The sequence below is a fragment of the Physella acuta genome, unplaced genomic scaffold (assembly GCF_028476545.2).
Source record: "Physella acuta isolate Inbredline_101_S28 unplaced genomic scaffold, ASM2847654v3 ptg000269l, whole genome shotgun sequence".
In the NCBI taxonomy this organism is placed as follows: Eukaryota; Metazoa; Mollusca; class Gastropoda; family Physidae; genus Physella; species Physella acuta.
This window is the reverse complement of record NW_026731788.1, coordinates 545058-561488: the sequence shown is the minus strand read 5'-3', so window position 1 is coordinate 561488 and position 16431 is coordinate 545058. Positions and strand designations below refer to the sequence as shown.

General features: G+C 42.5%; 1 protein-coding gene across 2 annotated transcripts in view; it reads left to right on the top strand.

The window, feature by feature from the left end:
• The window catches only part of LOC131939230 (ETS domain-containing protein Elk-3), a 40535-nt gene extending 27991 nt beyond the window's left edge, over positions 1-12544 (top strand). The window contains exons 1-3 of one of the 2 annotated variants that reach the window (XM_059297430.1): positions 2785-2918; positions 8582-8883; positions 9441-12544. In XM_059297430.1, the coding sequence (XP_059153413.1) occupies positions 2867-2918; positions 8582-8883; positions 9441-10658 (1572 nt within the window). In that variant the 5' untranslated portion in view covers positions 2785-2866 and the 3' untranslated portion in view covers positions 10659-12544. Of the gene's footprint in view, positions 1-2784; positions 2919-8581; positions 8884-9440 lie in introns of those variants that run through there. The other variant, XM_059297431.1, reaches the window with a different exon arrangement.
• The last annotated feature ends 3887 nt before the right edge of the window (positions 12545-16431 follow it).

Sequence of the window (16431 nt, the reverse complement as noted above, 5' to 3'; positions counted from 1 at the left end):
CCCTGTCAAAGGAGTTTACAGATAAATCAAACCTACAGTTGAAGTAATAGGACGTTCGTGCCATCGCTCCGATGAAAGCCCGTCATTGATTGGCTAGATTGGCCGTCACATGACCGCCATTGTACTCCGCTGATCTCACACTTGACGCCGTGGTGAGCCGGTGTTAGACCTACTCAAGGGGGATAATCCATTGTTTAGCCTCAGCCTTTGTTAACTTGACCGGTATTTAACTGAGCATTAGAGGGAAAATACTCTGACACGATCAGTCTGGTTACACGTCTGCACAGTAATTAAATAACCGAGGTTGTGGAATAGTTACAACACAACCTAGTACTTTATTTATTTTATGTTTTATAAGAAAAAAAAAACACAACAAATGTCGATAATGGTTTATGTAGGTATAAGAGTATTGTGGATGAGTCATTGGTTTAAAATGTATTAGCATAAATACTTAATTTTTTTAAACATTAGAGTATATAGATGATACTTCAAAGCGTATGTAGCTCCTGCACATCTGGCAAAAAAAAAGTGTACATAGAGCCTTTGTGAAAATGTATTGGGAGTTTTAAACTAGTTAGATACATCTGCTTTACACAACTCCCTGAGACTCGTCTACCTCATGTGCTAGCTCTTGCGGCTATTTTTAGACTTTGTTTAGATACTCACCAGCTTTCTCCCCCTTTGACCCCATTTTGATGACGTATCACGCATAATCTCGCGGTGTAACACTCGCCCGAAATCTCCACGATTCTTCCTCAGGTTTTAAAATGTGTTTCCTTGTTTTTTTTCCCACGAAACAATTTTTCTTTTCTTCCATTTTCTTAAAATTAGTTCCGTATCTATCTATCCAGTGACTGTAGCGGCTATTTTAGTCTTTAAAAAATTAAAGCAGCATGAAGTCGTTAATTATAAACTGTTCTAAACATTATTTTATGTTTCTTTCGATCTTTCAAACTGGAATTGTGTTTTATTTTTAGAAGGGCGTGTGTTGAAGTCGAGACCGCAGACGGTTGGTGTTTATTTTGTGTTCAAAGATTACCCGGATGTGCGTGCAAGTTATGCGGGGCAACAGCATTATCGTTGCGGGGCGGAGAGCGCTCACTATTTAGAAGACCTCAGTTTTGGGTGGGCGAAAAAAAATGGGGGGGGGGGGGGGAGTGAGTGGAGGTGAGAGGGGTGATGGAGAATTAAGTGGGGGTGGGGCGGTAGTTGATCCTGTGGGTAACAGCTTCTATGTGAAAAATCTAACTCACAACAAAGCACGGGGAGGGGGTGGGGGACGGGACCACGTGACTTGAGTGAGGAGATCTCATCAGCGAGGTGAACTTGATCCGGGCAGGGAAAGATTACGTAAGATTTAACCCCGTGATACTCTAGCACATTCTCCGTTCTGCCCCCTCCCCATCCACTCACCCTTTATCGTATCTATCTCGTTTCTTTAGACAGCGATTTAGTCGTGGGTTCAAAACCTACATTTGTATCTTTATTTACTTACCTTTTTACGTCTTTATAAATATTTTTTATATTCTATCCAAGGCGCTGTTGATTAATTTTACCACGCCCCATTGTTATAAGGAGGGTTGAAGGTTTGGGCGGGGCTTACGTTACTGTTATGATTAGGTTTGTTTAATCCTTGGGCTAGTATATACAACAATACGTTGTGATAAGTTCCACTGTGGTAAGGCGGATACAATGGAACCATGTTAACTTGAGAATTCTGAATTCAGCGCCACTTGGGTTTTAAATGGTAGACGTGGACATAACGTTAGTTTTATGGTAGCGGCTTGCTAGCTATATGCTCAGTTCTAATTTCCACAAATACAACTTCTAACATCTAGTGGAACAATACACCTTCTCACTTTTATTGACACCACTATATCTTCTCTAGTTCTACTGACACCATCTCCTAATAGCACCAATACACCCCTTGTATTAACACCAACACCAATTGACCTCACCACTATTGATACCGACGCTGATGTCAGTACAGAAAAGTGTTCACCACAATGGCGGCCAGTTGATGCAGCCCGCACTTGTATTGCATCTAGCTCGCTACTTTAAGCCGGGATACAGTTAGACAACATATTTCCGCCCAGCCCATATTTCCGCCTAGCCCATCCACTTTTCAGGCACGATCATCGGGTAATAGTGAGGCATGGGGGGGGGGGCGGGTTCCGGTTCTAGCGTGAAAAGGAGGGCCTGGGGTTCCGGTACTGAGGAGGAGGGGAGGGTGCGGGAGTCTATGAATAGCTAACACAGGGCGGAGGGGTGTGCGCGGAGCGGTAATTCGCCCCGATAAGAAGATTTAACCGTAATTATTGCAAGCTGTTACCGCGGCATGCAAGGGGTTAAATGTAATCTTTGTTGTTGGCTGAGAGGGGAGTAGATTTGGCAGTGAGTAGAAACTGGGGCGCGGGTGGAGGGGTCGGGTGAGCAGCCGCGCGCTGATCGCACTATTGCCTTACATACTGCACGTGCTAGATAGGGGAGGAGGGGCGGGTGGGGGTCAAGTTGGAAAATTATTGTTAATCGGATATTTAAGAGAAAGGAATGTTTTGGTGCATGAGCGACGCGGGTAGGGGGAAATGTTTCGTTTTTTTTTTCGGAGTAGCGGCCCCTGTTTTGTCTGTGATCCTAGAACTAAATCTGTTTCTCTCCCCTCCTCTACCCTCCTATCATGTGGTGCTAACACGAAATTTCCTCCCCCCTCCCCACGTTCGTCGGCCTGCTGTAACCTTGCACACAGCTTTCCCCTGGCCTAGTGTTTGAATGTTGGGTGAAGAATTTGGCATCATCTAGTCGTGCTTGGGCGAACTCTGGGACAACAGGACGATGGTGCCCTGTCTGAGATGGTGCCCTGTCTGAGATGATGCCCGTTCTGTTACAGGGGGCAGAGGAGATAATGGACCTTCGCGCAGGTTCGTTTCTTTCTGCTTGTTTTCTTCATTTCCGTTTGACGGCACCGTGTGTGTGTGTGGGGGGGGGGGGGGGGTACGAGAACTGCTTAAGATCAGTCTTATAGTTTTAACACTTAACGTGAAGTAGGCCTGCTAGGCTTGTGGCTTGTTCTCTCTCTGGTTTGGGTATGTTGACTGCATGAAACACGGACGATAACTGTATAGCCAGTGTCAACTCACTGCCTTGTCAGTGTCATCTCGATCTGGCACTCGTCAGTCACGTGACTCTGTCCAGTCTCGCGAGACATGTCTTGGGACAGAGCTCCTGGTTAAATATCTATTGGGACTCTATTTAACACTAGAACATTCTCTGAAACTTTCGTGAAACACCCACTGTGAAGGTTTTTGTTCAGCCACCCACACCCACCCCACTGTGAGGGAGGTTTTGTTCTGCCACCCACCCCCACCCCAATGTGATTTTGATCCGTGCAGAAAAAACTAGAATTTAACCCTAACTATTCCAATATGCCCTGTAGATCTAGATGTGAGTAAACTCTCCCAATATGCCCTGTAGAACTAGATGTGTGTAAACTCTCCCAATATGCCCCCTAGATCTAGGTGTGTAAACTCTATGCCCTGTAGATCTAGATGTGTGTGAACTCTCCCAATATGCCCCCCTAGATCTAGATGTGTGTAAACTCTATGCCCTGTAGATCTAGATGTGAGTAAACTCTCCCAATATGCCATGCAGATCTAGATGTGTGTAAACTCTATGCCCTGTAGATCTAGATGTGTGTAAACTCTCCCAATATGCCCTGTAGATCTAGATGTGTGTAAACTCTATGCCCTGTAGATCTAGATGTGTGTAAACTCTATGCCCTGTACATCTAGATGTGTGTAAACTCTATGCCCTGTAGATCTAGATGTGTGTAAACTCTCCCAATATGCCCTGTAGAACTAGATGTGTGTAAACTCTCCCAATATGCCCCCTAGATCTAGATGTGTGTAAACTCTATGCCCTCTAGATCTAGATGTGTGTGAACTCTCCCAATATGCCCTGTAGAACTAGATGTGTGTAAACTCTCCCAATATGCCCTGTAGATCTAGATGTGTGTAAACTCTATGCCATGTAGATCTAGATGTGTGTGAACTCTATGCCCTGTAGAACTAGATGTGTGTAAACTCTATGCCATGTAGATCTAGATGTGTGTGAACTCTCCCAATATGCCCTGTAGATCTAGATGTGTGTAAACTCTATGCCCTGTAGAACTAGATGTGTGTAAACTCTCCCAATATGCCCTGTAGATCTAGATGTGTGTAAACTCTATGCCCTGTAGATCTAGATGTGTGTAAACTCTATGCCCTGTAGAACTAGATGTGTGTAAACTCTCCCAATATGCCCTGTAGATCTAGATGTGTGTAAACTCTATGCCCTGTAGATCTAGATGTGTGTAAACTCTATGACATGTAGATCTAGATGTGTGTGAACTCTCCCAATATGCCCTGTAGATCTAGATGTGTAAACTCTATGCCCTGTAGATCTAGATGTGTGTAAACTCTCCCAATATGCCCTGTAGAACTAGATGTGTGTAAACTCTATGCCCTATAGAACTAGATGTGTGTAAACTCTATGCCCTGTAGAACTAGATGTGTGTAAACTCTATGCCCTGTAGATCTAGATGTGTGTAAACTCTATGCCCTGTAGATCTAGATGTGTGTAAACTCTATGCCCTGTAGAACTAGATGTGTGTAAACTCTATGCCCTGTAGAACTAGATGTGTGTAAACTCCCAGACGCTGCTACTTAAATAAACACTATAAGCTGTGACGTTGGATGTTGAAACTAACTTCACATTTTTCTATTGCCGTGTGGGAGGGGAACGGGAAGTCTGGGTTAAACAACTTGCTTCAATTTACGTTGTGTGCAAAACAGCACGCTTCAACTTACGTTCTGTGTATAACAACGCGCTTCAACTTACGTTATGTGTATAACAACTCGCTTCAACTTACGTTTTGTATAACAACGCGCTTCAACTTACGTTTTGTATAACAACTCGCTTCAACTTACCTTCTGTGCAAAACAGCACGCTTTAGCTTACGTTTTGAGTTAAACTCTTCACTGCAAATTATTTGTTGTGTTAAACCTCTCACCCGGACAGTTAAACTTATGTTCTGTGTTGACCCCCCCCACACACACACCCTACCCCCACCCTAGCCTACGTGCATAAAAGAAGAAATATCAGTGTCCACACACCCTGCGCCTCTAAATCTGCTGACAAACTTCACGAAGAAATCAGTTTTTTGCTCGGATTTTCGGCGCGCTGTTTTTGTTAGATTTCTTTTTTTTCTTTATCTTTCGAATGTGCTTATTTATTTTCAATTTGTTTGTATGTAGCTTAGAGTAGCGGCTGAGAGACTTTAGGAACAGAGAGCAGATGCTGTATGGAAACTAAATGCTATTACAGCATTATCTTCATAACCACAATATTGCCTTCTGTATGTCAATGAAGCATATCATTTTGGCTCCTAAATATCAAATGGCACCAATTAATTTTTGTACCAGATATGTGCCATGAATTTTATTGTAGGCGATGGAATTTTATTATTCCAACATTTATTATATGTTAACATTTCATACTGGTCTATTTAAAACATACATTATATCTGTCTTAAAAAAGAAGGAGTTGTCTTTGAATGAAATCAAATACCCCACAGGAAACAGTCCTGTCAACGCATGTTTATGTTTGAGTGCCATGGGTCTGATATGGATCGTAATGGAGGACACATTTATCTTAAGCTTCGTGATTAGATAATTAACAAAGCACTTTGGTTGTGTTTGGTTTGTCCCCTGGTCCTTGAGACCATTAGCCGCGGCTAAAAGTAGATCTGTACCCTTTTATAGACACGGTCAGGTTTGGGATCATGGTATTGTTAGGTTTGGGGTGGTTTTGTCTGGTATATAGTCTATGTTTGGTGGTTTTGTCTGGTATATAGTCTATGTTTGGTGGTTTTGTCTGATATACAGTCCATATTTGGTGGTTTTGTTTGGACAGTCTATGTTTGGTGGTTTTATCTGGACAGTCCGTGTTTGGTGGTTTTGTCTGGTATACAGTCCATATTTGGTGGTTTTGTTTGGACAGTCCGTTTGGTGGTTTTATCTGGACAGTCCATGTTTAGTGGTTTTATCTGGACAGTCCGTGTTTGGTGGTTTTATCTGGACAGTCCGTGTTTGGTGGTTTTGTCTAAACAGTCCATGTTTGGTGGTTTTGTCTGAACAATCCATGTTTGGTGGTTTTGTCTAAACAGTCCATGTTTGGTGGTTTTGTCTGGACAGTCCATGTTAACTAAAAGCAGCTATTGATCCGTTGTTTTGTTGTTTATGAAAAGAACATATGGTAAGAATTGTACCAACTTAAAATAGAATAAGCCAGTTTTTATCCTAGATGTGGAGCATGAGCTATTTACCACAACTTATATATATATATATATATATATATATATATATATATACTTATATGTACATATAAATATGTGTTTTTTGAGTTATATTTTACTTATCAGTCCATGCATACAATGAATCAATTCAACACATAACATTTTCTTTAATAGAGTGTTTGCAATTTGAAGTATAAAGTACGATAACTTTATCGCATTGACATTTTTGGCTGACCTCCCTTGCCCCGCCCACCTTCTCCCTTTCCCCCACCCGTCACCCCACCCCATTTATTTCTTCAGAAATACTTTATTAATTTTCGGAAAAAAAAAAATAAAAAAAAATATAATAAAATAAATGAGTTCTCTACCCGCAAAAGGTCGGTGACCTCTGAACTAACTCGCGTCTAATGCATCCCAGCAGACGATTGCAGCGAGCTGCCAGGGCTGACAAATCTGGGCTTTACCTGGACCGGACATGCAACATGCAGGAGATGGTACTGTGTCAGCCCGGTCTCGCTTGGATGAATTCGCGAGATTAGAGCTCGCGGCTCCTACATTTATCTCCCTTGCTTTAAAAACAAAATGTTTAAATCACATGATTCGGTCGTTGTTTTTTTTTTCTTCGCCGACGCCATTTTGATTTGTCATCAGCTGTAGGGCAGTTTTGTAAATAAGGGGAAGTAATTTTGTTGTTGTCAGAGTAGTCGACCTTTGACATGCAGTGATTGAGTTATGGATCAAAATATCAAATTTATAAAAATTAAAGACCCACATGTCCAAGTAATCTTTTTTTTTTTAAAAAAAAAATACTTTTCACAAATCGCCATTGGTGTAACCCTTTGTATATATAAACTGACTGTAACTCTTTCTAGTGAAGCTACGTATATTACAAGTACCTTGATAACTAAGAATACCGCCGGACATATATTACTAGTACCATTACAACCACGAATAACGTCGGGCATATTACTAGTACAGTGGCAAGCACCAATACCGCCAGATATATTACTAGTACCATTACAACCACGAATAACATCGGGCATATTACTAGTGCAGTGGCAAGCACCAATACCGCCAGATATATTACTAGTACCATTACAACCACGAATAACATCGGGCATATTACTAGTGCAGTGGCAAGCACCAATACCGCCAGATATATTACTAGTACCATTACAACCACGAATAACATCGGGCATATTACTAGTGCAGTGGCAAGCACCAATACCGCCAGATATATTACTAGTACCATTACAACCACGAATAACGTCGGGCATATTACTAGTGCAGTGGCAAGCACCAATACCGCCAGATATATTACTAGTACCATTACAACCACGAATAACGTCGGGCATATTACTAGTACAGTGGCAAGCACCAATACCGCCAGATATATTACTAGTACCATTACAACCACGAATAACGTCGGGCATATTACTAGTACAATGACAACCACCAATACCACCAGATATATTACTTGTACAGTGACAACCACCAATACCGCCAGATATATTACTAGATATACCAGATATATGACTAGTACCGTTACAACCACTAATACTACCAGATATATGACTAGCACCGATCCCTTCCCTGTACGGGACAGAGCCCCACGAACCAGCTCCCTGCCTGTTACGCGACACAGAAAAGCATTTAACATCGGATTAACCCGCGGGACTGTTGTACCCTGTGCCATTTATTCCAACTTTTTAAACTGTACAAACATTACCTGTTCCAGTTTTAAAAGAAAATCTCCCCCTTCCCCACTGAAATTACATTTTCTGAGTAGTTTCCTGAGATTTTCTTCTGACTATGTATTGCACAAAACACATTTTATTTATAAATTACTATTAGTTTTATGTTGTATTACCATTATACTTACACCTCCCCTCTTCATCTATGGACTCGTCCATATATTTTAATCATTTCCTCCTGTCTCGCCAACAGTAAACACATTCTCTTTTGTTTTTTCAACAACGGATCCTCCATCAGTTAATATCGTTTGCCCCTTACACCCCTGTCATTAGTCTCTATCATGTTTAATGGTTTGTTCTCCCGTTCTCTCAAGTAGTAGACTCGCCCAATATGTGTATGTTTATGTTCTCCCTTTCACTTCCGTCATGGACTCGCCCAATATTTGTAATGTTTTCCCCTCTCCAGCCATGAACTCGTCCACCATTTGTATTTGTTCACCCCTTCACCCAAGTAGTAGACTCACCCAATATTTGTAACGTTTTTTCCCCTCCCCAGCCATGGATTCGAACATAACCCTGTGGCAGTTCCTGCTGGAGCTGCTACTGAACAACCAGCACCAGAACATCATCCACTGGACGAGCCAGGAGGGCGAGTTTAAGCTGGTCAACGCCGAGGAGGTGGCCCGTCTGTGGGGGCTGAGGAAGAACAAGCAAAACATGAACTACGACAAGCTGAGCCGAGCTCTGCGCTACTATTACGACAAGAACATCATCAAGAAGTCCCTAGGACAGAAGTTCGTCTACAAGTTCGTTTCTTTTCCGGAGATCGTCAAAACAGAGACCAAAGTCCCTTTCAAAGTAAGTCTAAAGTCCAAGTACATGTCAACTTTGTCAAATTTGGCAACTTTATACGCAAATTCCTCAAAATTAAAATTCAGTTTATTTTAAAGGATGCAAAAAAGGTACTTTTCAAAATAAGCCAAAAACTAAATTAGCTCTCAAATAATTAAAAAAAATTAACATATAAAATTTTTTTTCAAGACAAGTTAAACGAAAAATTCAATTATCTATACTTAGCTTATGCGTGCATGTACTTATGCTTCAGTGGTCGCTAAATGCGTCTAGACCACAAAGCAATCACGACTTTGGCACAGTTTCGCAGGCTAAAACTCTCTGCCAAGTTAAATATTGTCGACTTATTTAGCGGAGATATTGAGTCAAGGGGGAAAATGTGAAAGTGGGTAGGCTAAAGCAATATGCAGTTTGGACTAATACATTTTCGCATAACTATAAACAACTTTTTTTTTACCTTAATTACATCTCACCTAGGAAAGATGGGTCTCACAGAACTGTTAAGTAATGGATGTTTGTCTTTTGGTGCCAACATAGTGTTTGACCTGAGTTTTTTCTTGCAGGTCAAGATGGAGTCACTGGCTCACGAGTACGGCCAGAGGGTGTTGCCACACTTCGCCTCCTACAACCCGCAAGAGATCAAGGCCAGCCAGGATGCGGCCTTGAAGTACTCACTCCACAAACAGCAGGCGAGCCAGCAGGCTCACACCGCTGAAGACAACGACGACAGAATCATGACGTCAGCCAAACAACGACCCCTGGACCTGGAGAAGAGGTCACCTGACCCGTACGTTTCCAGAGAACGCGAACAACGCGAGAGCGAGCGAGAGATTCGAGAGAATTTAGACCCGCATAGGATGAGCTCCATCATCCAGCCAGCACCATCCCACCACCACCACCACCACCCCATGCACGCACCGCTACACCACGCGCACCACCACCATCCACACCACGCCCACCACCACCGCTCAGAAGACGAGGACCGGCATCGGATCCGAAGCAGCTGGACGCCGCTGTACCTGAGCCCGGAGCCGTCGCACCGCGACCGCGAGCCGCTGAACGCCCCGCCCCGCACGTCCAGCGGCGGCAGCCACCACAGCCACAGCAGCCACAACATCTACAGCAACCCGGAGATCCGCGTGTGCAGCCCCCGGGGCAGGAGCGCCAGCCCGGTCATCAGCCACGGGAGGAGGGAGTACTCACCCCTCCGCAACAACCCCTCCCCTCCCATGACCGCCATGAACCTCTCTAAGACCACCGCATCCTCCTCCACCACCCTCACCCCGCCTTCGTCATCCTCCTGCTCGACCCGATCCCCTTCCCCCACCCCCTCCCCCTACATCACCTCCAGCCACCTCAGCACCTCCTCCCCCCGGCCCGTCATCACATCCTCCTCCTCCTGCAAGCCCAAACCCAGCCCCATCAGCCTGGGGGTGCCGTCTTTAGGCAGCTCCCCCCTGACCCCCGTCTCTACACAAATGCCCATCATCTCCCCCTCCGCCAAGCACCCAATGTCCGCCTTCCACGGGCTCCCCACCCCCTTGTTCTTATCCAGCCCCATGCACCCCGTCCACTTCTGGACCTCTTTAAGCCCAGTCACCACCCTCAGCCCACGACTCAGCTCCTCCGGCTCGGCCTTCCAGTTTCCTGGATTCTTCAACGGACCCCTGGCCTTCTCCCCGCTGGTGGGCAGCTTCACCGCATCGTCGTCATCGGGGGTCGACAACCTCGGGACCCCGGGGTTGGTCTCCACGCCAACCCGGACCATCCCTGTCCTCTGACAATGAACAGAGGGGGGTAACGTCCAACCCGCTGACACTCGCTAAACACCAACCAAATATATATATAAAAAAAAAACAACTTGTCACTCAAGAAATTTGTTTCAACCCTTGACCTTTACCTCAAAGGTCATCCGTCATTCTGGACCTGCTTTTTCGTGTAACGAGCTTGTTATTCGATGTGCCGTTGACTTTCTCGTGAGTACTAGTGCATGGTATATACAGAACTTTAAACATTCAACGCTGCACTCGCGCCAGTGCTAGAAATGTGTATTGTGTACAGACGACTGGACCCCCGGTCACGTGACCTGTTTTCTTGTGTCCAGACCACTGGAGCCTCTAACGTTCCAGATGTTTCTCATCCAATGATGTAACCATTAACTGTTGATGTAGATAGATAGAACAGCAACAGCAGATTATTCAAGCTATGTGACCATGACCTTTTCGTGTCACTGTGTATCAATTATCCAGGATGGCATTACCGTGAGTTGATTACTCGCGTTAGTGTGAGTAATGTGTGTGACACGCCCACATGCTACTGTGTTGTGTAAACCACCCCCCCCCCCCTCTCCCCAGCTCGACACGGACTCGAACCAGCACGCTCTCGTCTCGACGGTCATGCCACGTTCTTGCACTGTCCATCGCCTCAGCCACATACGACACCACGTGCATCTTTTCACTGGATTTATTTCTCGCACATTACCTCCATGTTTTTTTTTTGTTTGTTGTATTTATTCGAACCGTTTAGTTGCCATGACGACAGAACAGAGTGTTCTAGAGTTCCCTTCAGTGCCAGCTGCCCTTTCTACAGGCAGCCGGCATTTTCCTCGTTCCATCTCATTCAGTTCGGATCTAGCGCGTTTTTTTTTGTTTGATTTTATTTTGAAGTTTATTTTTGTGGTGGCCAGTGAAGGACGTGCCGTGACCACCAGATGACCAGAGTCTTGCTGGCTGCTCCGTTATGGGAGCTTGTTCATTGCACTAACAGCGTACATTGGTCGGAGATTTGTCCGATATTGACCAACAATCGTCTGAGATTTGACCGACAGTTGTCCGACATTTGAAATTTATCCGACATTTGTCGGAGATTTTCTGAGCTTTGTCCGACTTTTGTCTGAGCTTTGACCGACATTTGCTGGGCAATTGTCCAAGATGTGTCCGAATTATCCAAGCTAAACTTACTAATTTCCCGAGCATTGGCTAAAAAAAGGATAATGAGTTTTCTCCAATATTTATATCAATTGTCAAATATAATTAGATTCGATTTTATGTGCTTTGAGTTATCTGAAACAAAAGACGTAATAACGGACTTGATAGATTTGAGGCTAAGTTACTTTGGACAGTTAATGACCAGACAGCTTGTCAAGGCCTTTCATGAGCCTATTATAGTAGCCGTCGGACGGACGTGACAGCCGTAGTTACAGCTGTAAGCTGGTTGTCAAAGCGAGATAGCACCAGCTACAACACAAATCGAGGCCAAAGAAACCTTTATATCATGTATCAAGGATAGTCGTGTCTTTACGGTCTACTTGGAATAGCTCCTATTATATCATGTATCAAGGATAGTCGTTCTTTATGGTCTACTTGGAATAGCTCCTATTATTCATGTATCAAGGACAGTCGAGTCTTTACGGTCTACTTGGAATAGTTCCTATCATGTATCAAGGACAGTCGAGTCTTTAAAGTCTACTTGGAATAGCTCCTATTGTATCATGTATCAAGGATAGTCGTGTCTTTACGGTCTACTTGGAATAGCTCATCTTGTATCATGTATCAAGAACATGTATCAATTCTACTTGGAATCGTTCCTATCGTTATAGGTGTTCCAAACATTTTTCTATTGGAGGGGTGCTAATAATATTTTACAACTGTGTGTTTCTTTCAACACTCTAACAAAACTCTGTCTAGCTGTTGATCTATAATCTTAGCTCCATAGTTCTGCATATACTCGTATTGAACTCCCGTTAGCTGCGTAGTTTTGCTCATAGTTATATTGAACCATTGGAGCTTAGTAGTTCTACTCATACTAACATTGTAGCTCCATAGTGCTGCTCGCAGTCGCACTGATCTCTCGATTGCTCCGTAGTTCTATTTAGATTTTCCAATCTCCTCCTGCAATAGTTCTACACAAGCTAGCGACAAGCCACCTATCCATACGGACTGAAGAACAGTGCCGTTTTTGTCACTGTAATAAAAAGAAAATCTTCATCAGATTTACCTAGGGCTTAGTGTTGTAATTAGTGTTGTCTTTCAACCCGCCCTCTGACCGTGAAGTCCTTAATGAATTTACGACATCCACGGGGACCTAACTCTTGAGATTTATCCCCTCGTGACACCCCCTGTCGGCACAGTCTTGCCCCCCTGACATGCGCACCGTGCTGCACCGGTGCGCAAGTGTACGGGACGTTCCAAACAATAATGGAAAATTCCGATCCGGCTGTAGTTTTTCACTGTCCCGAAGATTAGCCCAAATGTGGTTTGTTGTCGTCATGTGACATGGACGTATGGAGTGCACCTGCGCTTTGTTCATTGACTGATCAACGCGGTGCAGGACGACATATGGAGTAGAGGTTCTGCTAGGGATGGGGCGGTCATTTATTAGAGTAGAGGGCAGTGGGGAATCTGTTTGTTGGCGAGAGTTGTACTGGCTGTTTCCTGTCTGGCAGTTCAGACTTGAGGAATTTCTAAATAAGCGTATTGTTTTATCGTCCGCTGTTGATATTCCCTGTTTCACCACTCGATTACCACACGGCATTAGTTCCCTGTGTCACCACTAGACACCATTAGTTCCATGTGTCACTTCATTCACAATTAGTTCCATGTGTCACCACCACACAACATTAGTTCCGTGTGTCACCACCACACACCATTAGTTCCATGTGTCACCACCACACACCATTAGTTCCATGTGTCACCACCACACACCATTAGTTCCATGTGTCACCACCACACACCATTAGTTCCATGTGTTACCACCACACACCATTAGTTCCATGTGTCACCACCACACACCATTACTTCCATGTGTTACCACCACACACCATTAGTTTCCTGTGTCACCACCACACACCATTAGTTCACTGTGTCACCACCACACACCATTAGTTCCCTGTGTCACCACCCAGCCGCCATACTCACCAACGAACATGCTCACCACCAAACTGCCAGCTCTTGCTCATGTTGAATAATCTGATCGTCTGCAAGAATCTGTTCCACCCCCACCCCCTCCCCTCACTTTCTACTTAACAAAACAACATATTTATCCTTTTAAAATTTTTTTGTAACATCCGCCCCCCCCCCCTGTAAAACCAAGCCCAAGCCCTTAAAGTTTTAGGCAAATGTACCCCCCCCCCCCATGTTGAGTCTCCTGATGGTTGTATTCGCCACATAGTACACATGTAAAGCACCCCTTCCAAGTATCCCCCTATACAAGAGAATCTCTCCCTCTAATTAATTATCGCAGTGACTCTAACTTCAATTTTTTACCCTCACCCTTATGGTGTGACCTTCACCCCTTATAACATGACCTTCACCCTCATGGTGTGTAACATACACCACCATTTGGTGTGACACCCCCCACCCCACCCCCTGTGTGTGACGGATGCGTGTTGACATCACTGTTGCTTGATGTGCCTTTGTTAAAAAATGAACACACCCCCAACGATCGCCTTATATATCATTGTTATACTTGTATGGGTGTATATAGCACTGGTTTGGTCACATGACCATGCTGTTCTACTGTTAAACCAACCAGAATGTCCTACTGTTAAACCAACTAGAATGTTTTGTTTAACGACACTTATAAAAAATATATGATTGTTATGTTTGTTAATTTAACAATAATCAAATCCCATTTTGGAACAAAAATGGTGCAAAAAAAATCCTAGTTAACTGTAAACACAATGATAATCTATGGTTATATAATCACATAGTAAAAGTAGAAAAAACCTGAACTAGTGATATTTCTATGACAAGTGGGTTGATTTTTATTTTAGATACAGAAATCTGAACTCATGTTTAGGGATTAGATACACTGTAAAGACGTGTGGCTTTTTTGTATATCACACATTTACATGTTATTTTGTTGATTTAGTACAGGATGATACCATTGGTGTATGGCCATAACATCATGTTTAGTGTTTAGTTATTACAAAATGTACAAAACACCACTTTTAACTTGTTCAACAACACCTGTATAAGGTCACTCCGCTGTGGAACACCATAGAAAAAGTACATCAGCACCTCTGCCAAGGTGTCAGACACCATTACCACCTGTATGAATATGCCACACACCATTCAGTGAACACCTCTGTTATTTAACTGGTTGTAAAAGAGCTTTGTGTCTTAAAGCCAGGGGCCTCTAAATCTTTTTCCCATCAACACTTAAGGTTGATTTGTTTCTTGTTATATTGTTACAGTGATCACAGTTTTTAATTAACCATGAAACATGTATTCATGTCCTCAATCATGTATTTGTTGCTGCCATGTTGTTGTTTTTTTTTTTTATTTTTTTTTTTTATGTTGAAACTTAGTTTTTTCTAACATTAGATTTATGATTTGTATAAAAATCTTTTATAAGAAAATTTGTGTAACTATTTTAATCTCTTTTGCCATAGAAATACCTATTCAGAGAGTGATTATTAGTAATTGTTGCTAGTGGTTTAGCAAACAAGTCTACTATTTATAACTTAGTCTATTTACTTTATTAGCCATAAAATGCATAACTGTTTTACTTTTGTACTTGTATAAAAAATGAAAATGTGTGCCTGTATATATATATATATATATATATATATATATATATATATATATATATATATATATATATATATATATATATATATATATATATATATATATATATATATATATATATATATATATATATATATATATAATTTGATTTCCTAATATTGGGAAGTGAGAAATTTTGTGATGTTTATAATGTGAATGCTAGAGATGTATATTGCTGAGGTCACAGTGAGTGATGTGTGATGAGGTTAGTCTGTTCCACCTTGCTCACCACCGATATAATTAATTTTGTAACTAATTTTCCTAACCAATGATTTTGTCTGTTTTGTTCACATGCTTTCAAGTACTTTCAATGTTACATTCTGTTGCAGAAATATTTTTTTGAGAATGTTAATGTTTTTTTTTTGACGTATTGTTACTGCCTGGTTTGGTTATTTAACATGGGGGACAGTCATTAACTATGGCTTCATTAAGCTTTTAAAATTACTAAACCCTGATTGGATTTGCAGTTTGTATAAGTTCTTGATTACATAGGTAATTAGAATACTTGACTACTGATGTAGTCAGAGATTTAGTCAAGTACGTAGTCGATCGATAAGTTTCAAGAAAGACGTATCCCACCATGCTTGACATACCATTCAGGCACATAACGACGTATGCCATATAGTTTTTTTTCATGCTATCCTCTGTTTGAGGTTTTTACAGTTTGTAAGATATTTATCAGAATCCTTTAAACTTTGTTTTATTTCCATCCTTATTCCCACTTATTAACAAACTCAGTAGTGGGGCGACCCTTCACCCTCACAAATGTGGCGGGTTGACCTTGACCCTCACAGATGTGATGGGCCGACCCCTGACCCTCACATGTGTGGGGGCAGTGGGGCTCTTCTTGTAATGACACACCCTGTAAGGGGACGTAATGTTTCTTCTTGTAGTTGATTTGTTATCTCCCAGTAAGTATAATGAGTTTGTACTAGCACAAACTACTAGGATAAGACTTTTGATATACCGATTAGGATAAGAC